Source organism: Mustela erminea, chromosome 20 (genome assembly GCF_009829155.1).
Source record: "Mustela erminea isolate mMusErm1 chromosome 20, mMusErm1.Pri, whole genome shotgun sequence".
Lineage (NCBI taxonomy): Eukaryota > Metazoa > Chordata > Mammalia > Carnivora > Mustelidae > Mustela > Mustela erminea.
The window spans coordinates 11,554,947-11,578,502 of NC_045633.1; the positions used below are offsets into that span (position 1 = coordinate 11,554,947).

Consider the following 23,556-nt stretch of genomic DNA (forward strand, 5'->3'; position numbering starts at 1 on the left):
TGCATCTTTTTCTCACATTCAGATGCATTCAGAATGTTGCCTCTGTCTCACATTCCCCGAGTCTCTGCTTCTGCCCTCATCCCTACCAGGGCATCTCCTTCAGAGTCAAAGCCAAGATCCTGCGGTGTGCTGTGATTTGGGCTCGCCTCGTGGCCCCCTGGCCCGGCTCACTCCACTCCCCCACTGCCCTCCCCCTGATCCTCAAGCTCTACTCAGGGCCTTTGCTCCTCTGGTTTCCTCTGCCTAGGACTAGCCCTCCCTTCCCCTGAACCCCTGAAGCCCTGTCTTCCCCACCCCTGAACCCTCACTGGCCCCTGGTTACCATAGCAACATGTCCCTCCCCTTCATGCCCAGCGGCTAGGCTCGTCAACTTGGCCTGTGATGTCAGGTTCCATAGCACTTGTCACTTCGTGCCTGGCTCTTGGATTTGCTGTCTCTCTTTCCTGAGACTGGAACTTTCACAGCGCTTGGGAATATGCACTGATGCGACCTCAGCTTCTAGAAGGACGCCTGGCACTTGGATGGAGGGAGGGAGGAAGGGAGGCTAGAGAAAGATCGGTCTCAGACAGTTTCTGGAGCCTCCTGTCTGGCCTCCTCTAAGGCATTCTCCACACCTGCTCTGGGGAGGATGCCCCTCCTTGGTGCAACACAGGGAAACTCAGCCCACGTTCCTCTGGCTGACCTCCACGTCCCAGTACCGTCCAGCCCAGCTCCCCCTCCCCCACACCCTCCTGGACCACACCGTCTGTCCTCTGGGTCATGCTGTCCCCTCCATCTATCCTGTCCACCTCACCTACCCATTCTTTGTGTGCTCAGTCCCTCCTCATCATGGCTCTCGTGGCCCTCCAGGCTGGTGCAGGGGTCCGTCTCTTCCACCCCTACCCCAGTCTTGCGTCCCTCTGTGATGGCCCATGATCTGTCCCCACCACAATGAGGGCCGAAGCATGGGGGACAGGAGGGAGGAGGCACCAACAGTGGTCCAGGGGCGAGACGACCACAACGTGGGCCAGGATGGTGGGGACGGCGATGTTGAAAGGCAGACCGTTTGGGGCCTGGCGCGGGGGGAGAATCAAGAGCATTTGCTTAAGGCGGGGTGTGCTGGTTTTGCAGAAGGGGAATTCTTGACGTTTCCCTGACCTCTGCCCTCCTCCTCCCTCCGGTGCCAGCAAGAGCACATGACGCAGAAGGATTCTCGGGCACGGCTCACGAGCAGCGTCATGGGGAATATGAAGATAGTCAAGTCCCACGGCTGGGAGGGAGCCTTTCTGGAAAGAATCCTGCGCATCCGGAGCCAGGAGCTGGGCGCCTTGAGGACCTCCAACCTCCTCTTTTCCATGTCTCTGGTGTCCTTCCAAGTGTCCACGTTTCTGGTGAGGTCACCCTGGCCTCTCCGCACAGCACAGACTAAGGGAGGGAGTGCTCGGGGTGGGGGTGCGGAGGATGAGGTAGGTGGTGCCCCTGCCCCCCAGATCCTGGATCCTTTCCAGGCCACCCCATCACTCACATGTAGCTCTCCTGGATCCTTCCCTCTGTCAGGGATCCTTGCTTTGTGCTGAATCAACTAACCACTTAAATAATTCCCCTGAAGGTGGTCGTGGCTAATAAGGTCCGTCATTCTCCTGTAGAAGATGCCAGGCATCTGGAACTGCTGCTGTTTCTGGCACAGGGACAGAGGGCTGGAGGGGAAGAGCCCCACGTCCACACTGACGCCGGCCATCGCATGGCTGCCGCGGCCGCACACGGGCACAGCGCCTGTCCTGTCCTCCAGTTCATTTCACTCATTGCTGCCCAATCAGCCTTCCCAAGGCACAGCTCTGACTCCAGTCATGCTGTTGCTAAAAACCTGCTATGGCTCACTGCCACATACATAAATAAATAATCCAAGCTCCTCATAAAATATTCAAGGCTGGTGGTAGATGGACCTTAACTGGTATTTCCAGAAGAACGAGAACCCCCCACCCTGGGGAAGGGGGCAGGCATCCGGTGTTGCCGACACAGTCAACACTCAGAACCACAAGTACCATCACTCAGAACTGTGAGAGCTCCCCAGCAGGATGGCTGAGTCACCGTCACACCCACCAACTATCATGTCATCACCAAGTGACACCTAGAACCGAAACACTGCCAACACCTAGAACTCACATCACCCAGTGACATCCGGAACCACAGATACCACCAGGGCTCAGGGCCCTCCCCTCAAGTGCTGCTGCTGCCCACAACTCCAGGGTTGTCTTCAAGGCATTCTAGAACCACAAGTCCCACCCAGACCTTGTCTAGATCTACTCCCACATGCTACCCAAATCTAACCTCATGGCGTCCCCAGATGCCAGGAACCAAACAAGAGTTGCTGGTCCAGAATGGGGGCTGCACACGTAGCTCCTTTCAACAAGACACTAGTACTTTTTAAGAAACACTGCACAGCTGCACGAACGAGGAGTGAGGCCGGAGGGTGCGCAGAATTTGGGGTGAGGGGCAGATGGAGGGGAATGTTCCAACATGGCGGCCTGGGCCACACAGGCCCCCGGAGATGGCCCGCTGGCTCAGGTTCCTAGCTCACTGTCACTGCCCCTGTGTCCCCCGCCCAGGTCGCGCTGGTTCTGTTTGCTGTCCACACGCTGGTGGCCGAGGAGAACGCCATGGACGCTGAGAAAGCATTTGTGACCCTCACGGTCCTCACCATCCTCAACAAGGCTCAGGCTTTCCTGCCCTTCTCCATCAGCTCCGTGATCCAGGTGAGGCAGTGGGGCAGGGAGGCTCGGTGGCGGCGGCCTTGCAGGGGTTTAGCAGGAAGGCCCAACCCCATGCAGCCCCACACTGCCCCCAGGGGAGGAGGCCAGGCGGGGGGAGGGGGACAGCGCAGGGAAGCAGGGAGGCGCAGAGGATACAGCAACGCACCAGCCTGCCCATTCCCTTTCCACACCAAGCATTGTTTATGTGGACTGTCGTCTCTCACACTGGGCCTTGAAGGAGAGGAAGACAAGTGGCCTTGCGGACGCATCCCTATTTAAACAGCCGCCCCAGGGGGACAGTGTTTGGAATTCTTTCTGATAATGGTCTGATGACTCCCTTGGACAAGCCTCCATCCTCCTGCTGGGTCTCATCTGGGCAGCAGCCCCATTGTCCCTATTATGCTAATTAGGAGAGAGGAGCTGGGAGGTCACTGTCACCATCACGGTCCCCACCTCCATGGACACTGTTTCCTGTGACCCACAAAGCTTTGTGCTAATGCCTTACAAATGTACTGGGCTCGGGAGACCGGAAGCTTTTCCACATCCTAAGGCATCAGACATCTGAAGCTCGAGGTTTTTTTTTTTTTTTTTTTGCTCTTTGGGCACCAGTGACCTGGGGCTTTGGTTTCCCCAGGCCCGGGTGTCCTTGGACCGTCTGGCCGCCTTCCTCTGCTTGGAAGAAGTGGACCCTGGGGCTGTGGACTCAAGTCCCTCCAGATGCAGTGAGTGCAGACTTCGCCAGGAGGGGAGCAGGAGGGGTGACAGGATCGGCAGCGCCCCTGCAGCCTCCCTGACCAAATGCCAGGGTCCCAGCTGGGGGGGCTGCTGGCGCCAGGATGGCACGTGCGGATGAGGCCGTCAGCCGTGTACCGTGGGAATGAGGACAGCGATGCTGCTTTCCCCCCCAAGTCATTCAGCAGCGACACGTGAGCACCTACTATGCGTCACTCTGGGCGTACAGCCTTGAACCCTCCAACCAAGCAGGTCCTTGCCCTAATGCAGAATGGCCAGCGAGATAAGCACGGCAGAGTGTTCCTCAAGCTAGGAGATAAAATCAGAGGGGTTCCAGGCCCCGTGGTGCAATGAGACTCACCATGCATGGCTTACCTGGGGGTTTCCCCATTCTGCCCCGCAGCTGTTGGGGAGACCTGCGTCAGCGTTCATGACGGCACCTTCGCTTGGTCCCGGGAGAGTACGCCCTGCCTGCGCAGGTACAGCCCGGCCTCCCTGGAAACGTCCTTCCCGTTGGCAGGAGGCAGACGCCAGAGGCTCCTGCAGCTTCCGACAGCTGGGAGCCAGAGGCTGGGTTAGTCTGTGCTGGGGCTGGCAGGGAGATCCATGGAACCAGCCCTGGGCAGAGACTTTTGGGGAAGCCAGACTCCTGGAGACGGAGGAACAGGAGAGAGTCTGAGCCTCCCTGGTCAGGAAGGAGACACCTCCCCGCTCCTCAAGCTGGCCATGGTGGTACCGAGAGAAGCCTAGCCGAGAGGCGCCCCACAGCCCAGCCTCACCTGCCATGTCTGCCTCTCTCTCTTTCCTGTGTCTGTCCCTGGGTCACAGTCTCCTCCAGCCTCCCAGTGCTGGCTGCTGTGACAGAAGATCCCAGTCCAATTCCAACACCCCCATTAAGAAGGGAAAGAAAATACGCTGGGAAGTCTTCATGTAGATTGTCATCTAGTCACTTTGTAGTCGTTATTAAATGCTTGATGTGTGCCAGCCGCTGTGGGAGACCCAGGGAACAGAGTAGAGAGAACAGACACAGGCGCTGCTCTCTTGGGGCTGACCTTCTGATGGGGGCACCCAAATAAGAAATTAGGGCAAAGGAGTGATGTTGAGGGAGAGGGGTGAGTAGTAAGGTCATGATAAAGGGAAGGAATTAGCCTTGCAGGTATCTGGGAGAAGAGCTTTGTAGGCCATGGAAACAGCCAGTGCAAAGGTCCTGAGGCAGGAGTGTGTCTAGACCAAGGTTTCTCTACCTCAGCATTAGGGCTGGAGATTTCTTTGTTGTAGGGGCTGTCCCAGGCCTTGTAGGATGTTTAGCAGAACCTCCAGTCTCTACCCACCAGTTTCTAGCAGCGACCCCCACCAGGTGTGACAAATGACATGTGGGTGGGGGCCACAGTCCCTCCCACTTGAGAACCATTGACCTCCGGTCTTTGAGAGAGGGGAGGTCAGTGAAGCCCAGGCAAAGTAGCTTAAGGGAAAGAGCAATAGGAGGTTAGGCGTCCTTCGCGAACGGCCGGGACTGTACCTTTTCTCCTGAGTGAAATGGGGAGCAGCGGAGGGAACCCATGATCCCCCTTGGGTTTTAACAGTCCCTCTGGCAATAGGGTGGGGGATGGGCTGCGGCCCACCGTAGGGGCAGAGGGCACGTGATGAGCAGCCTGAAGCAGTAACGTCGACCAGAGCAAGGCGGGTAACCTCTTCTGCCACAACAGGGAGTGTGTGTGGATGCATGTATGTGGGGGTGGTGCATACGTGTCTGTGGGTGTTCACAGGTGTGAACAGGTGTGTTTGTGTAAATGCGCGTGCACTTGTGGGTGTGCTTACGTGTCCGTGTGTGTGCTCGAGTTCGTGTATGGGGCATGTGGGGTGTGCACGGCTGTGTGCGCTCCTCTGACTTTGCGGGGGCATGGACTCGTGGGCTGAGCGTGCCTTATGCGTGCGTCCTCGTGTGCGTGCGCATGCGTGTGCGTGCGTACGGACGCACGTGCGTGGCGAAGATGGCTGCTTGAGTCTCCAGACGGGGACGGGGAGAGGGAAAGACCTTTGGAGGAGTCACCCACGGGGGAAGGCTGGCTCCGTCTGGGCTTCCCCAGTCCTGCACAGACTCAAGCTGGGCCCTGCGCAGGGACATGTCTCCCCTCCTGTGTTGCCAGGATCAACCTCACTGTGCCGCAGGGTCGTCTGGTGGCTGTTGTCGGTGCCGTGGGGGCAGGGAAGTCCTCCCTGCTGTCTGCCCTCCTCGGGGAGCTGTCAAAGGTGGAGGGATCGGTGAGCATCAAGGTGAGGCTCCCCCACTGCCCGTCTGCTAGAATGTCCCCCAATCTAAAAGCGCTCCCATTCCTCCCTGTTCCCCCCAATCCTGCCCCCTCTTCCCCTCTCCTAACCTCCTTCCTCCCTGCCCCTCCCCGCTTCTCCTCCTCCTCCAAAATCGCTCTTACCTCCATCCCTATCAGCTTTTTAATGGCCAAATGAGTTGCATTGTAGGGTTCCGTGGCCTACGTACCCCAGGAGGCCTGGGTCCAGCACACGACCGTGGAAGAGAATGTGTGCTTCAGGCAGAAGCTGGACCCGCTGTGGCTGGAGAGGGTCCTGGAGGCCTGCGCCCTGTGGCCAGACGTGAGCAGCTTCCCTGCTGGGGTCCACACCAAAATTGGGGAGCAGGTGAGGGTCTCAGGGCCTTCTTGCCAGGGGGAGGCATTGGAGCTCGGGACCAACTGCCTCCCTGACCTGTGGGGGGCTGTGTGGAGGGAGGGACGAAGAGGAGTTAAGGGAGCAGGGAAACGGGGCAGACAGAGGGCCTCGCCCAGGGCCAAATGGGAGCTCAATCCATAGTGGCTAATAAGCGAGTGATTACAAATACAGACGAAAGCAGAGGCATGGTAGGGACTGGTGGACAGAGGCTTTCAGCAGCAGGGGGTCAGGTGATCTGGGCTCCCTGCTCTGTTTTTCTGGATGACATTGGTCAGATAGCTTCCCTTCTCTGAGCCTCACCAAAGGGTCTGGGGCAGAGATGTCCAATAGATAGGATTTATGCATCTGGAGCTACAGATTGGACAGGGGTCAGCAAACTATGACCCCCAGGTCAAATCCAGTCCACTGTACATTTTTTCGAGTGCAGTCTTCTGCGGACATGGCCACACTCAATCATTTACCATGGTCAGTGGCTGCTTTGCATGACAGGGGCAGAGATGGGCAGTTGTCACGGAGACTGGGGTTAAAATTGTTACTGTGTTGAGGCGCCTGGGTGGCTCAGTGGGTTGAGCCTCTGCCTTCAGCTCAGGTCATGATCTCAGGGTCCTGGGATGGAGCCCCACCTTGGGAATCTCTGCTCAGCAGGGAGCCTGCTTCCCCCACCTCTCTCTCTGCCTGCCTCTCTGCCTACTTGGGATCTCTCTTTCTCTGTCAAATAAATAAATAAAATCTTAAAAAAAAAAAATAGTTACTGTGTGGCCCCTTACAGAAAAAGTTTGCCCTACCTTGGATTAGGGAGTGGAAAGTGAAAAGGTAGGGGTTGCTATTAAGGGAAAATGTGGGTTTCCTGGAGAAGAGGAGAGGGCCTCTGTGTGGCTGAGGGCTGTCCAGGGAGGAGGACAGGGCATCCTGGAGGCCAAGGGAGAGTGTTGCAGAAGGAAGGAGTGCCTGCTGCCCATTACCTCTGTCCTGCTATCATATCCTAAACCAAACCTGTGCTCCCCCAGGAACTGCCCACCCACCCTCATCCCCAGTGACCGCAGCTCCATCCCCCCAGAGCTCAGATCCCAAACCATGGTGTCATCCTTGATTTTCCCTTTTACAAGCACCCATGTATCTGGTCATCAGCAAATCCTGTTGGGTCCACCTTCGAAGCAGACCCAGAGTGTTCTGGTATTGTCCAACCACCCCTACATGGCTGCCCTACTTGTTTCTGTCTTCATGCCAGATAGGCCAATCCCAGTGCAGCAGCTAAAGGGATTCTGTTCAAACGTAGGGCAGACCACATCCTTTCTCTGCCTGGAATCTTCCAAGATCGTCCCATCCCCCTCAGAGTCAAAGCAAAAGTCCTGAGCGTCTGCAGCAAGGCTTCTCAAGGTCTGACCCCACTTTTCTCTCTGACTCGGTCTCCTATCATTGCTTCCCCTTTTCTGTTTCAGCCCAGCCACATGGATCTCTCCATGATGTTCATTAAACACTGAAAGCATATTTCCTACCTCAGGGCTTTTGCACCTGCTGTTCTCTCTGCTTGTAAAGCTCTTTCCCAGGGCTCCATGGGTCATCCCTTACTTCGGCCAGGTCTCAACTCAAATGTCCCCCAAGTGCAGAGGCCTTACCTGACCACCTTACCCAGCACAGCAAACCTCATGCTGGTTCAACATACATGCTAATTCTACTTTGTTACTCTTCATAGAACAGGTGATATATTTTACTTGTTTATTGATGATGTGTCTCCCATCCTCTCTCGTTAGAGGATAAGGTACATGAGAGCAGGGACTGGGTCTTGTTGCTTGCTGTATCCCCGGAGCACAGAACACGGGGTGTATGGTAGCCATAAGTGGAAAACCAGAGTGGAATGAATGAATGAATGACCGAACAAACGAATGAAAGACAATAAGGACTGACAGGTTAGCACTGGGTTGGACAACAGGGAGATGACTGGTGTCCCTGAGGAAAGCGGAACTATACGGTGGGGAAAGGAACACAAGCCAGACTCAAGGGAGAAGTGGGTGGGAAGAGAGGATTAACTCCTCCTCCAAGCCCGGCTGGGTGGAGACCGAGGGGGACACTGGCCTGAGGGCAAGCGTTTGCAGCTGGCAGGTGACCCCATAGGAAGGGCATGGGGAGCTGGCCCTCACTCTGATGAGCAGGTGTGCACCAGGCCCCTGTCCCTCTCCTGTGGCCACAGGGCATGAGTCTCTCCGGGGGCCAGAAGCAACGGCTGAGCCTGGCCCGGGCCGTGTACAGGAAGGCTGCAGTGTACCTGCTCGATGACCCCCTGGCGGCCCTGGACGCCCACGTCGGCCAGCACGTCTTCAACCAGGTCATCGGGCCTAGCGGACTGCTCCATGGAACGGTACGTTCGGGTCAACATGTCAGCATTCACAGCCCAAAGGCAGGGAGCGTCCTAACCCCCGTCTGTCTCCCTGCCACTCTCCTCGAGTCTCATTTTCCTCTACAGTGGTTGGCTCTGGCTCTGACAATGCCACATGACAAGCAAGTCCCCATCTCGGTGGCCCACAGCGGCAGCTAATTCTTGCTTTTGGGCCCATGGTTAGACTGTTCCCAGCTCAGGCTCCCTCAGGTCACCGGCCAGGTTCAGGGGAAGCCTGAGTCGTCTTGTTTCCAGACGACTTAAAAGACACCCTCTGTTGCTCTGCTGGGACTTAACAGAAAGAAAGCAGGACTACAAGAAGGGGAGCCCTGCCCACACTGAGCCCCAGGACGCTGCCTCCCCCTTCCAGCCAGCTCGGGAAGACTGGGTCAAACACAGGAGTGTAACTTCTACCCCTTCCCCGGCCAGACACGGATTCTCGCGACCCACGTGCTCCACGTCCTGCCCCAGGCTGACTGGATCGTGGTGTTGGAAGATGGAGCCATCGCCGAGATGGGTCCCTACCAGGAGCTTCTGCACAGGAAGGGGGCCCTGGTGCGCCTTCTGGATGCAGCCAGTCATCCAGGAGACAGCGGAGATGGAGGTATTGGCTGGGCTTTGCTGGCTGGCTGTGGCTGGCATCTGCCACCCTTGGTTGGGGAGAAGGCTCCAAGGATCCCACTGGTATGACTAGAATGCTCTGGCCACAGCCTTCATGGGGGCCCAGGCCTGGAAGCAGACAGCACTCTGAAGAGGCCACATATCCCCTCGGTTAGAGCCAGTGACACCTGCTGTGAACCAGGGACTGTGCTAAGGGCCTCTAGATAACTTATCTCATCAGATCCGCACAACAGCCCTACGAGGCACGTGCAGTCTTCACTGCCCTCTTTCTAATGAGCAAACTGGGCAAAGACACATGTTCTGAGGTCACAGGGTTAGAATTTGGGGGTGTTCAAATCTGCTGTCTGGGTTCCTAACTGCTACAGGGCTTGAGCAAGGCGGTCACCTGGTGGCTGGAGGCCAGAAGGCCTGTGACATGCTAGCTAGAGCCGCTGCAGCTGTCTTTTGTTGTTGTTGTTTTTTAAAGATTTTATTTATTTGTCAGAGCGAGCGAGCGAGCACAAGCAGAGGGAGAAGCAGGCTCTCCGCTGAGCAAGGAGCTCAATGTGGGACTCGATCCCAGAACCCTGGGATCATGACCTGAGCCAAAGGCAGACACTTAACCAACTGAGCCACCCAGGCGTCCCGTAGCTAGGGCTTCTAATAACAGAAAACACAACGCGTGCTGGAAAAATGACCACACGTTAGAAGGGAAGCCACCAATGCGAGCCCACCCACAGTGAGTGGCTCCCATGCGCGAGCTCATCGAATCATCTCAGTGCCTCTGTGAGGTCAGGGCTGTCTCGCCTCCATTTCACAGAGGAGAAAACCGAGGTGCAGAGTAAAGGAATGAGCCCAGGCTTACATGGCTTCTAAGTGGGTAGTGCTGAACCCAAGCGGCTTGGCTCCAGAGCATGTGCTTTTTCATGAGTAGGCTGGACGCTGCCCCCACCCTAAACCCTGCCACAACGACAAAACAAAGACACAGGGGCCCCAGCCCCAGGCTCTGCCTTGTCTGAAAACATCTGGTGAGCACTGTCTCACCCTGATAGAAATCCCAAGTATTGACTCACAGTGCTACCATCTTGAAGCTTGGAGATGGAACCTGTCTGGCCTGGGGGATGGTCGGAGGGAGGGTCCTTTCTCAGGGAGGTGACTCCTGGGGTTGGCGGGCAGTTACCAGAAAAGAACATTCCAGGCACAAGTCTGTAGCAGGTGTGTGATCACGTCTGCTGAGTGAATGAATGAATGAGTGCTTGAAGGACTAATGTTCCCAGAAGAACCCAGGGAGGATGGAGAGCAGTTGTAAGAGCCAGATGAGAGGAAACAGGTGCTCAGACAAGTGAATGCCATACAGCCAGTGGGAGTCAAAGCCAGTGCCCAGAACCCGAGTACTGACCCCTATCGTGTGACAGGACTCCTTTGACCTTGCAGAAACAGAGCTCATGACCGAGGCCAAGGACCCCAGAGGCTCTGCTGGATGTGAGAAGCCCACAGGTGGACCCGGCAGGTGAGTCCGCTGTGGCGCTAAGCACAGGGAGTGCTACCAGTGGCCTTGAGGGTTGGGTGCACACACCCCCCAGACAGGAAAACTGATTGGTCCTCCTTTCCTCTCAGTGGCAGGTCCATGAAGTTAGCCCCTGGGAAGGATGGTACCACCTCAGAGGCCCAGACAGGGGCTGCCCTAGACGAGCCCGAGTGGGCAGGACAGCCCACAGCAGAGGACAGCATGCGGAATGGCAGGGTAACCGCCAGCTGCTCCTTCCCCTCTGCCTCCACTGTTATGGCGCTCACCTCCCCCAAACCCCGCCACCCCTTGAGGCTCAAGACCTCCCATCCGATAGATACAGCACTGGGCAGGAGCAAGGAGACTCCCCTTTATTGAACGCCTGCTGTGTGCCAAGTAAGACTCCAGATACTTCATATTTCTTAATGTTTTCAACCGGTCCTGGAATTAGATGATAGCCCCATTTTAGAGACGGAGAAACTGAGGTCTTAAAGAGTTTGTGTTCGTCTAGCGAGCAAGGCGCCAACCTGGGACTCAATCTAGGCCAGTCAGAATTTGCAGCTTAAACTATTTTTTTTTTCTTCTACGACGCTGTGTCCACCCATCCATCCGCCTGCCTACTCATTCATTCCTCGGTCCCTCTACATTTCCACCCATTCACCACCCACCCCGTCCAACCTACTCGCCCATCCTTCCACCTCCCCATCTCCTCAGTCATCTCTCTCACCCAGCCCCCCACCCATTCATTTATCCATCCGTCTACCCATCCGTCCACTCACCTGCGCACCCACTCATCTACAGACTGACTTGTTTGTTCACCCATGCACCCAATCACCCTTTTCCCCACCCAACCATCCACCCACTCATCCACCCAGAAAACATGTACAGAACCCCCACTCCATGCCAGGTGATGTCCCTGCTCTGGTGGAGACTGCCTACTGGTCGGCGGGAGATAGTCAGCAAACAATCAGGCAACTGAGCAAGGTGGTATCAGTGAATGATAAATGCTGTTAAAAAATAAAGAAGGGCAATGAGTTGGGGACCAGCCACAGATAGAGCAGGGGCAGAGCATTCCAGGCAGAGGGAACAGCAGGTGCAAAGCTCTGGGGTGGGAAGGAGCTTAGGGTGCCAGAGAAAAGAAGGGGAGCCCATGAGACCAGCAAGTAGTAGGAAGTAAGGTTAGAGAGATAGACTAGAAGTTTGGAATTTCTTCTGAAAACAAACAAACAAACAAACAAAAAAGCCATGAACAGGTCAGCAACAGCAAGATGGGGTTGGGTTGAATGTTTCCAGACGTTCACTCTGGCTTACAGCCACGTGAATAACTTCAGATTTGTGGCAGCTAAACCTTAGGCAAGGGTCTAAACCTCTTTATGCCTCAGTTTCCTTATCTGTCAGGTGGGAATTAAGATGGCGACAGAGACATATGCCTGTCCTATAGTATGTGCTCAGTAAATCACTCCCAAGCCAGAAAGTGCCACCACACCCATCCCCTTTATGGCTCCCACTGGCCCTCTGAGGGTTCTGCAGACAAAGGGGGTCTGGAGCCGAGGTGGGGTCCTCAAGGAGAGATGGTGCTCCGGGGGGGGGGCACCAAGAGAAGATGGATAAGGTCTGCATCCTGGTTCCATCTGTCCGTCAATGGGTTTTGAGAGCCTCATGTGGTCTTTCCTTCCTTCCTTCCCCCGGGGCCTCTTTCTGCCCCCGTCTCCCCTCCATGTGTTACAGGTGAAGGCCACCATGTACCTGACCTACCTACGGGCTGTAGGGGCTCCCCTCTGCCTCTACGTACTCTTCCTCTTCCTCTGCCAGCAAGTGGCCTCCTTCTGCTCCAGCTACTGGCTGAGCCTGTGGGCGGACGACCCCACTCTGGATGGGCGGCAGACACAGGCAGCTTTGCGGGGCTCGATCTTTGGGCTCCTAGGCTGCCTCCAAGGTACCCCTTGCTGGCCTTCCTCACTCTCCATCCTCCCAGCCCCCTCCGAGGTACTCAGAGATCCCTGGTCTGCCTGTCCGTGGCTTACCATCTCCTTCCTGAACATTCGTGTAAACACCCTGGCCTTGAGGGCAGACCTGCATCCATCTGCTAAGGCTTGAGGGCATGGGGGACACGGCACTTCCCTCCTCTCCTGGAGCCCCCAGAGCCTGTACCAGACTCATCAACAAATAAATGCAGGATCTTGGCCCCCAGTTGTTAGGGGCACCTGAGGACTCGGGCAGGGACGGACCAACCACGGTGTTTGGGTTGGCTGGGGGTAAAGTCTGCCTCACCTCAGCGATGGGGTGGGAAGTGAGTGATATCCCAAGCACACAAATCAGCATTAGGAGGAAGGGGTTAGGTTAGTTTCCTACAGTTGACAGAAATTACCACAAACTTGGTAGCTTAGAACAATAGAAATGTACCTCTCCAAGTCCTGAAGCCAGAAGCCCACAGCTGAGCTCTCGGCGGGACTGGTTCTTCTCAGAGGCTCTGGTGGAGCATCGGTCCCACACCTCTCTCCCGCTTCTGCTGGGGGCCAGCAGTCCTTGACTTGCAGCGTCTGTGCCTGTCTTCACATCCCCTCACCGTGCCTCTGGTTGTCTTCTCTTCTCGTAACGATATTAGTCGCTGGATTTAGAACCCGCCCTAAGTCCAGAGTGGTATCATCTCTTCCAACAAGGGATTGTCGAGGTGGTCAAAACAGAAGATGGCCACCATGGGGTGGTTGGGGGGCGGTCTCAGCTCTCATGCTCTGACACCCTCTCTCTCTCTCCCCCCGCCAGCCCTTGGGCTGTTTGCCTCTGTGGCCATGGTGCTCCTAGCGGGAATCCGGGCTTCCAGCCTGCTTTTCCGGAGACTTCTGTGGGATGTGGTGCCATCTCCCATTGGCTTCTTTGAGCGGACCCCCCTTGGGAACCTGCTGAACCACTTCTCCAAGGAGACAGACACAGTCGATGTGGACATCCCAGACAAAGTCCGGTCCTTGCTGATTTATGGTTTTGGACTCCTGGAGGCCATTCTGGCGATTACGGTGGCCACCCCGCTTGCAGCTGTGGCCATCCTGCCGCTGGTGGCCCTCTACGCTGGGCTTCAGGTAGGAAGAGACTGAGGAGGTTCCCAGGGCCAGCCCAAGTCACATCAGCCAGTCCCCTGTCTCTGAGCCAGATTCTGGGTGGGAGCTTCTGTCCAGTGGGCATCTGGGGACCGTCCCTAGAAGAACTCCCAGAGGCAGAGAAACCACAATGTGTTTCCAACACTTTTTACTCATCTCCATCTCCCAGACGTCCACCTCCAGGCTCTCAGTAGCTCACATCACATCGTGCTGCTGCTGGAATCAGCTTGATCTTTCCCAGTGATCTAGAAACCAAGAAAACACAGCAAGGTCTCGAAGGCTGTCGTATTAGGGTTGACTCTTGCTGTTGCCTGAGCAGTTGCCTCCTTAGGTTGGAACAAGAGGACAGAATCTAATGGCTTACGTTCCTGAAGTGCAGTGGGCCAGTGGTCACCAAGACGCTGTCCTATTCTCCGTCCCCACTCCATGGGTCTCCAAGTGTGGTCTCAGACCCACGGCATCAGTGCCAGCTGGGAGCCAGTTAGAAACTCACATTCTCGGGCCCCATCCAGGACCTACGGACGCAGATACTGTGAGCGAAGCTCACCGTCCACCCCAGGAAATCAGAAATAGAGTAGGAATAAAGCTATGGTCCTGGGACAAGGCTGTGGCTTCTCTGTTCTCTTAACTCAGGAAGGGACAGCCTTGGGGGCAGGTGGAATGTGGGTCTGAATCTGGGCCCTTCCACTTACTGGCCATAGAGACCCGAAGCAGCTGCTTTATTCCTCTGGGCCCTCGGTGTTCTCGTCTATAAACCGTGAAGCCCACGAACGTCCACCTTCTATTAGTAAATGCTGTTTGTAAAGAGCCTAGCACCCAGCTTGGGTGTTCAGCCCATGCACAGCCTCCCGGCCTGCACGCAAATGGCAACTTGCACCAAAACAGTCTTGTTATTTGTGCGTTGTTAGGTTCCCGGCACCCGGCGCAGGAGCTCCAGCTAAGGGAATGAGTTCCACTTGGCCACCTGCCTTCCGTGGTTTTGCTCCCCAAACGACTGGCCCTAAGTGAAGCAGGGGGCCTCAGAGCTGGGAATGAGACAGTCACATCAGAGGAGGGATTTCTCAGTCCTGGCTGTGCATGAGAATCACCCAGAAGGTTTTATTTAAAACATACCGAGGCCAAGGGGACCTCACCAGAGATTCTGATTTACTCGCTCTGGGCTGGGCCACGGGAGGGTGAGCTTCCCGGGAAAAAAACTCAGGTCATTCTGATTCTGCAAGGAATTGGGAGCCCAGAGAGGGGAAGCAACTAGCCCAAGGTCACAGAGCAAGCTGGTAGTGGAGCCTGGTTGGAAAGTGTGTCATCGAGGCTCCCCTGTGCTGCTGTGTCAGTGACATTTCTCCTTTACACCTGTCCCACCGCAGAGCCTATACGCGGCCAGCCTCTGCCAGCTCAGACGCCTGGAGTCAGCCAGGCACTCGCGCGTGTGTTCCCATGTGGCCGAGACCTTCCAGGGCAGCGCAGTGGTCAGAGCCTTCCAGGCTCAGCGCCCCTTTGTGGCTCAGAATGATGCATACGTGGACGAAAGCCAGAGAGTCACTTTCCCACGGCTGGTGGCTGAGAGGTAAGAAGAGCCTGGGGGCAGAGAAGACATAGTACTCCATCTGGGAACCCAGATGAGTGAGACCAAGGGTCATAGGGTGTGGCCAGAGAGGCCAAGTGGCCTGCCCAAGCTCACACAGCAAGGCAGGGATAAAACTGAGGCTACATCCCGTGGGGGCCCTTGGTTCGTGCCATGAGCAGATGGAATATGGCCTGCAGACACACTAGGAGCAGGTAGGCAGCGGGGAGGCATGTCAGCCAAAGGGAAGATGCCTCGGTGGCCAGGCCCCTGGACTGGCCTCCACGGCTCCATGCAGCAGCTACACAAGCATCCTCAGCCTCCTTTCGGGAACGCAGGCTTTGAGCACAGACAGGCATGGGCTCTTATCCCATCTCTGCAACTTCCTAGCTGGGGGATCTTGGGCAAGTTACATACCTCTCCTCATTTGTCAGAGTGGGAGGGCTTTCATGGGGTGGCTGTTGGGATTTTGTAAATACACTCAGCTAGTACTTGTAACAAGCTTCCTGCATGCCCGACAGGGTTCTGGGCACTGTACATGGATCTATTCACTCAGTCCTATTAACTCACCAGGCAGAGACTGTTACAGAGATGGTGAAACTCAGGCACAGAGAGATTTAGGAATTTGCCCAGGGGTGCACAGTCAGTATGTGGTGGACTTAGGCTTTGAATCCAGGTGCCATAGTGTGGAGAGGGCCAGACACACAGTAGGCACTCAATAAATGTAAATTCCTTTCCCCTTTGTGCCCTGGGTCCCTGGGCAGCTGCGACTCAGGCCGTGTGGCTGTGGGCAGTGTCTCATTCCCATATGCCTTCTGGGTGATCTGTTGTGAGTCTTCCCAGGGTCCTAGCCTAGCGGGAAAAGCCCTTCTGAACATTTAGAAAGCGCTTACTATGTGGAAGGCCCAGTAATTTCCATGTCACATATGACACATCTCACTGAATCTTCTCAACCGTAAGGAGCCAGATGTTACCTCATTCCACAGATGGCTAAACTGGCATTTAAAGAAACACGGGGACTGTCTCAAGGTCAGCCGTCTAAGAAACCGGTTACTTACTCATTTTTGGGCTGCTCCCTTGCAAATCCATGACCTGTTGGGAAAGATGCATGCTTTCTGGTTTTGGTCAGGGTGATGTGGCTTCGAAGACTTGTTACGTGTGTGTATTTGGGCACATACCTAACTCTTCTGAGCCTTAGTGTCCTCACCTGTCAGATGGGGACAACCCCATTTTGCGGGGTTGTTTGGAGAACGAGATACTATATGTAGTAAAGCCCAGAGCACCCTGAAGACAGGGGTTTCAAAACTGTGTCCCCAGCACCTCTAAAGCATGCATGGCATACAGTCGGGGCTTAATGTGTGCTTGTTGGATGAATGGTAGAGTAGGAATCCAGTAGGAGGGGTTGCATATTTACTCATCCACTCAGTATATTAGTCACTGAGCCCCTACTAAGTGCTGGGCCCTGTGCTAAAGTGCTGGGGACACAGTCATGAGTGAGACAAAGCCATTGCCTGCGCCAAGCTCAACGATCTGCTGATGGAGACCATCTGCTGATGGAGACTGATGGTTGAGGACTGAGTAAATAGTTTTCTTACAAAGGGTGGTAACTGCTACAAAGTTATCAGTTACACGTGAGAGCAAGCCAGGAGAACTCCTGGAGGAGGCAACGTTCAAGCCAACATGGGCACAAAGATAAAAGGGGGGTTGGGTTCAGGCAAGGGGAGCAAAAGGAAGGGATATGGCCAGGCACACCCCAGGGACAGAAGGTTGGCACCATGGCAACACTTGACTTGAGCACTTACGGCGTGCCAGGCTCTGGGCAGGGCATAGAAGAGACAGGAGATCATCCACCTCCCCCCACCCACCAAGCTTGGGTGGGGCCCGGGGTGTGCAGGAGACCATGGCTGGGGACCCCTGTGGGACTCAAGCTGGCACGATGACGAGGCCTTGTGCCCAGAGAAGCAAGTCCTGCAGAGAGGGCCCCCCGCCGAGCCGGCTCTTCCCTGCCTCCCCTCACAGGTGGCTGGTTGTCAACCTGGAGCTGCTGGGGAAGGTGCTGGTGTTGGTGGCCGCCACGTGTGCCGTGCTCAGCAAGGCGCACCTCAGCGCTGGCCTCGTGGGCTTCTCCGTGTCCGCTGCCCTCCAGGTACTCCCAACACCCGAGACCGACAGACCCCTGCCAGTGGCACCTTCAAGGAACAGAGTGCCAACCTGTGAGGAAAATGCAGCTGGGGGACCATCCTGGACCTTGGGCCAGAGTCTCCCCTCACAGAGCCTCAGTGTGCTCATCTGAAAAATGGGGCAGTCATCTCTTCATACCTTATAAAGACTAGTTGAGATAAGGTATATAGAGAGAAGATATATATATATAGAACCTCACTAAATTTTGTTAACTATTAATAACAATATTTAATGTCAGATCCTATCTGTGGAGGAAAAATATACATATCTAAGTAGCATTCTTTATGAATGAAGCATTTGTTCTAACAGCTTGGCAAATATTAACTCGTTTAACTCTGCCCACAAGCCCAGCAGGGATATTACTATCCTCATTTTACGAGGCAAAATGATGGCAAATCGGGCTAAAAACCTCGCAGAACGCAAGTCAGTGAGCCCAGGTCCTGCTGTGTTTCCTTGGGAGGGCCACGCACCCTCTTGGTCCTGTCTCCCCACCTGCGTCCAGAGGGGTCAGACAAGCTCCTTTCTACTCTGCATACCGCAGTTCTACTGAAGGAAGAGGGGGTTCCTGGCGGCTGCAGTCAAACCCCATCCTCTTGTCTGTCCAGGATCGGGGAGACTGCCTTCTGGGTGGGGGCTGAGGCAAGCCTGCGGGGTGGCCTCACTGAAGCCGGCCTGAGGTGTCTTCTCCCACCAGATGACCCAGACGCTCCAGTGGGCCGTTCGCAGCTGGACGGACCTGGAGAGCAGCATCGTGTCGGTGGAGCGGATGAAGGACTATGGCCGGACTCCCAAGGAGGTGACGGTGGAGGACAGGGGATGCGGCTGCAGGCCGGAGTCTAGATCTGTTCAAGGCATGACAGCCCTGAGCACCGAAGCCTAGAGGTGCAGCCAGCGCAGCAGGAATGCTTAAAAGCAGAGGGACCGGGGCTGGGACATATCCTGGTTCCCGTGCTTCTTCACTTGGGCAAAGCAGGTCATTCTGGGTGACGGGACCATAAGGAACAGCTGTGGGACAGCGCAGTAACAGCAGCGTGCTAGCAACGTCACAGAGGCTTCCCAGCGAATTTAGAGTAACACAGGATCCACTCGGGGAGGGACGAGGGCGGGCGTGCCAGGAGGGGTGTGGGAGACCCCATGGGGAAGGACTTTGGGCCAGGCATGCTACGGCCACTCCATATGGGCCCACTGTTCCTAGGGGCCTCCAGGGGGTGCCGGGCCCTGTCAAGGTCCCAGGAAGAGCCAGCAGCTGCTAATGACCCCTACTGCGCAATCCTCCTCCCAAAGACGAAGGGGTGTGCCTACTCCTTCTAGAGGAAGAGAGGATATCATCTGACAATTAATAGTGGCTAATAATAATAATAATAATAGCCAGTGCTAGCATTATTTTTATAATTCCAGATACTAATTTGTTCCATATCCCCTGCAACCTATAAAAGAGAGTAAACATACCCATTTTGCAAAAGGGGAAACTGAACTTCAAAGAGGTGGGCCACTTCATGAGACACCTCGGAGAGAGGCTCCTCTGATCCTGTGTCCCCTCCTGTCCCAGGCACCCTGGAGGCTGCCCACCTGTGCCGCCCGGTCCTCCTGGCCTCACAGCGGGGAGATCGAGTTCCGGAACTTTGGGCTGAGATACCATCCTGAGCTCCCGCTGGCTGTCCGGGGTGTGTCCCTCAAGATCCACGCTGGAGAGAAGGTGAGCAGCTCTCCCACATCCTCCTCCTCATGGAGGCCAGGCCCAGGGCGAGCACTGCCTCCCCCGCACCCCGTTTCAGCTCCCCTTATCTATGGGTCTTTCACCCCCAACTGAATTTATACTCTCGCCCAAACCTGCCGCCATCTTGGTGGAATGCACCACCTGCCCACCTTGGTGTCCCAGCCAAGAGGCATCTCCCCGACTCCCTCCTTTCTTTATGTCTATGACATTAGTTGAACACCTACTATGTGCTGGGGTAGGGGGCTGAATGCTCCACGTGCCTTATCCAGTTTGCCTGACCTCAGTTCCTGGCTTTGCCATGGCTGACCTTGAGCAAGTCACTTCGTGTCTTGATCTCAGTTTTTCCATCTGTAAAATGGAAATCATAGTATCAATCTAGAGCTGTTGTGACGTTTAACTGAGTTAATACCTGGACACTGTCTGGACAGGGCCTAGGACATCGCCAATAATGCAGAAAGGTTTAACAATGGTTTTATTGCCATTTGCAGTTTTACTATGACAGCTCTATGCAGAAGGGCTAGGATTACCCCATTTTACAGGTGCTTAGTCCCATGGACTCCTCACCCAGTTGTACTTCCTTCCTGCCTCCCCCTGGACAGCTCTAGGCCCCTGAGTCCCCAGCCTCCCATTTCAGTCCCTCTAGTCTGTTTTCCTATGATCTTTATTTGGTTATGTCATTCTGCTGCTCAAGGCCTGCTTTCTGCTCCCACCTTCCCTTAGAGAAAAGCCCTAACTCCTGAGCTTGGCATTCAAGGCCGGGCCCAAGTGCCTGTGCATTGCCCTGCTGGGACTTAGCCAACACGGTGGGTCAGCTGCCTCAGCAGGCCAGGTGGGCACCCAGTGCTGCCCTCGGGGAGTTGACAGTCTAGCACTTACTGTGGTTGACACGGAATCTTCCCCCTCCCCAAACTCCTACTCATTTCGTCCCTCAAAATGCCACTCAAGAATTCCTCCACCATGAAGCCTTCCCTGGTTACTCTGTTAACCCCCGATCCCAGGCAGCTTCAGGCCCAGAGTCTGATTATAGAGGCGGCTTGTTCATTCCACTGTATTCAAATGAGGTGTACTCAGCTGTCCTCTCTCCCAGACCACACAAGGAGCTCTTTGGAGCAAGGACTTCCTATTTCCTCTATTCCTGGTGGCTAGAGCAGTGCCTGTCCCATGATGGGTGACATGTGTCATTCACTTCTTAAACCGTGCCAAACCTCCACCGAGTGTCAGACGTTGAGAATGCAGCAGTGACCACTGAGGAAGGATGTGGGGAGGCGGATGCAAGGACGGGCAGCTGGACGGACGGATGAGCTCTGGCTGGCCTGGGAGGGAGAACGGAGGAAGGCCGGGGCAGATGTAGCTTCAGATGGCGACGGAAGGATGGGTGAGGGTGGGAGGAGGGAGAAACGGAAGGGCGGGGGCAGAGCGGGAAAGATGGGAGAGATGAGGGGAGGGAATGATGCCCAGAAAGAAGGCTGGATAGAATGGGATGGGCCTACGGAAAGGTAATCAGATGCGAGGGCAGAGGGACAGAAGGAAGGACGGGGGCTCCAAGGACGATGGGCAGACGGATGGATCTTGGATGCAGGGGAAGCACCTTGCAGAGATGCTCGGGGACCCTACAGCCCACGGTCTGCCTTCCTCTGGCCAGGCCTGGCCAGAACGATCCTTGCCTCCCATCCCCCCACAGGTGGGCATTGTGGGCAGGACGGGCGCCGGGAAGTCCTCCCTGGCCGGGGGCCTCGTGCGGCTCCTGGAGGCGGCCGAGGGGGGGATCTGGATCGACGGGGTCCCCATTGCCCACGTGGGGCTGCACACGCTGCGGTCCAGGATCACCATCATCCCCCAGGTGAGGTCTGGGGGACCGGGGTGGGCGGAGGTGAGAGGCACGGCCGGGCCCCGCTCTGAGCCCCTGCCCCTTCTGGCCAGGACTCCACCCTGTTCCCCGGCTCTCTGCGGACGAACCTGGACGTGCTGAGCGAGCACACAGATGAAGCCATCTGGGAGGCCTTGGAGACGGTGCAGCTCAGAGCCGTAGTGGCCAGCCTCCCGGGCCAGCTGCAGTATGAGTGTGCCGAGCAAGGTCACAACCTGAGGTAGGCTTGCCCCACACCCTTCGGGACCTGGGAGGAGCTGGGGGAGCAGCAGGTGTGGCCAAGGCTCCCCCCACCGCCTCAGCCCGGGATAACACGCCCTGGCAATCCGCCTCCCCCGTGGGACTACCCGTCCCGGTCAGTCCTCACGGCGGGAATCCCTTCACTCAGCAGCAATCCCGGATGCCAACAGTCTCTGAGTAGCCAGTTTTTTCCCCCTAATTCAGTTCCTACATGTATCTGGGGGAAAAAAACCCAATCTTGACCCACTTACGGTCTTTCTTTATCCCACTCAGCATTTCTTTTGCCACAACGGTAATGTGTTTAATATTGGGGCTAACCCCATGTGCACTGGGGTATTGAGTAAACACGTGGGAGATGCTTTTTCTTTCTTTCTTTTTTTTTTTTTAGAGAGAGAGTGCGTGCGAGTGCGGATGGGAGAGGCAGAGGGAGAGGGAGAGAATCTCAAGCAGGCCCCACGCCCAGTGCAGAGCCTGACATGGGGCTCAATTTCGTGACCCTGAGATCATGACCTGAGCCCAAGTCAAGAGGCCCTGGCCTATGCCTTTTTTCTTTTTTAAAGATTTTATTTATTTATTTGACAGAGATCACAAGTAGACAAAGAGGCGGGGGTGGGGTGGGGGGAGCAGGCTCCCTGCTGAGCAGAGCTCCTGATGCGGGGCTTGATCCCAGGACCTTGAGATCATGACCTGAGCCGAAGGCAAAGGCTTAACCCACTGAGCCACCCAGGCCCCCCTGGCCTATGCCTTTTTAAAGAAATTTTAATTGTGGTAAAAATACACACACGATTTAGCGTCTTTACCGTGTTTTAATGTACCTTGGTCGTCTTGAGTACATCCCCTCCACTGTGCAACCCATTTCCAGAACTCTGTCATCTCGCAAAACTGAAGCCTTATACCCATTAAAGAAGCAATTCTCTGTTTTCCCCAGCCCTCAGCACCCGGCAGCCGCCATTCTGCTTCGTTTCTAGGAACCTGGCTACTCTGGGTACCTCAGTTAAGTGGCTGCCTTATTTCGCTCAGAACAGTGTTCTCCACATTGTAGCAGGTGTCAGAACTTCCCTCCTTTTTAAGGCTGAATGATGTTCCACTGTAGAGACAGACCCCATTTTTCTTACCCATTCATTCACTGATGGATACTTGGGTTGGTTCCACCTTTGGGCTATAGTGAATAATGCTGTCGTCAGGCGTACAGGTGTGTGTTTTTTTCAAAACCAAGGTGCTCTGGGAGCACCTGGGTGGCTCAGTCGGTTAAGCGTTAGACTCTTGATTTTGCCTCAGGTCATGATCTCAGGGTCGTGAAATCAAGCCGTGCCTAGGGTTCTGTGCTCAGCAGAGTATCTGCTGGAGATTCTTTCTCTCTCTCTGCACCCCTCTTACGCTCTTGCTCTCAAATAAATAAAATTTGGCGGGGGGGAAATTTTGTTCTGGATTTTGAAATTTTGTTTTTGAAATTTTGAAATTTTGTTCTGGATGTTCTGGATTTTGAAACCCATCTGCCCTCACTGGTGTTAGGGTAAGGGACTAAGGGTTGCAATAGTTTCCAGACACCGAGGAAGTGGTGTAGCTTGGTGCCCACTTGTTTAGACATGTCCCAGTTAGCAGCTCTGGGACCCTGGGCAAGTTAATCTTCTGGGCCTCACCTTCCTTATCTGTAAAATGGGAATATCTCCTTTCTGTAAGCAGTTAGAGTTCTTTGAGTCAAGTTGTTCAAACAGTGCCTAGATATAGGGAACATAATTCTTCCCTACAGTCAGTCCTCAGAGAGGCACTCTCCCATTTTGCGGGGGCGCCTGGGTGGCTCATTCGTTGAGTATCTGCCTTCAGCTCAGGTCATGATCCCTGGGGCCTGGGGGCGGGCCCTTTGTTGGGCTCCTTGCTTGGTGGGAAGCCTGCTTCTCCCTCTCCCACTCCCCCGCTGTGTTTCCTCTCTCGCTGGCTCTCTGTCAATTACATAAAGAAATATTTTTTAAAAATTAAAAGAAATAAGAAACCCATTTTGCAGAATTGGCACAGGAGGCCTGAGGCTTGCCTGGGGTCCCCCAGAGACACTGCTGGAAGGCTTCACAATGAGAAGCAGCAGAGCACTGCGGGACACCCTTGGGTCTCGAGGGTCAGGGGTCTCACAGTCTGTGTGACCTCGAGCTGCAACTTCCCTGTTGGTAACTAGAGAAGGAGAAGCCCGCAGGTGCTGAGGGTCTTCTCTGTGGCAAGCACACTGCTGAGCACTTCTATGGGCCTTAAGTTGTCCTTAAACCCTCAGTAGTCATACAA

General features: G+C 55.3%; 1 protein-coding gene across 2 annotated transcripts in view; it reads left to right on the forward strand.

Annotated features, from left to right (window-relative positions):
* The window catches only part of ABCC6 (ATP binding cassette subfamily C member 6), a 45,183-nt gene that overhangs the window by 20,200 nt on the left and 1,427 nt on the right, over positions 1 to 23,556 (forward strand). Inside the window, exons 12-29 of one of the 2 annotated variants that reach the window (XM_032326778.1) lie at positions 1,167 to 1,370; positions 2,586 to 2,732; positions 3,364 to 3,451; positions 3,865 to 3,940; positions 5,609 to 5,735; positions 5,940 to 6,116; positions 8,335 to 8,502; positions 8,950 to 9,124; positions 10,555 to 10,630; positions 10,738 to 10,864; positions 12,356 to 12,563; positions 13,391 to 13,701; positions 15,084 to 15,283; positions 17,300 to 17,426; positions 18,156 to 18,257; positions 19,011 to 19,157; positions 20,860 to 21,018; positions 21,099 to 21,265. In XM_032326778.1, the coding sequence (XP_032182669.1) occupies positions 1,167 to 1,370; positions 2,586 to 2,732; positions 3,364 to 3,451; positions 3,865 to 3,940; positions 5,609 to 5,735; positions 5,940 to 6,116; positions 8,335 to 8,502; positions 8,950 to 9,124; positions 10,555 to 10,630; positions 10,738 to 10,864; positions 12,356 to 12,563; positions 13,391 to 13,701; positions 15,084 to 15,283; positions 17,300 to 17,426; positions 18,156 to 18,257; positions 19,011 to 19,157; positions 20,860 to 21,018; positions 21,099 to 21,265 (2,786 nt within the window). Of the gene's footprint in view, positions 1 to 1,166; positions 1,371 to 2,585; positions 2,733 to 3,363; positions 3,452 to 3,864; positions 3,941 to 5,608; positions 5,736 to 5,939; positions 6,117 to 8,334; positions 8,503 to 8,949; positions 9,125 to 10,554; positions 10,631 to 10,737; positions 10,865 to 12,355; positions 12,564 to 13,390; positions 13,702 to 15,083; positions 15,284 to 17,299; positions 17,427 to 18,066; positions 18,258 to 19,010; positions 19,158 to 20,859; positions 21,019 to 21,098; positions 21,266 to 23,556 lie in introns of those variants that run through there. The other variant, XM_032326779.1, reaches the window with a different exon arrangement.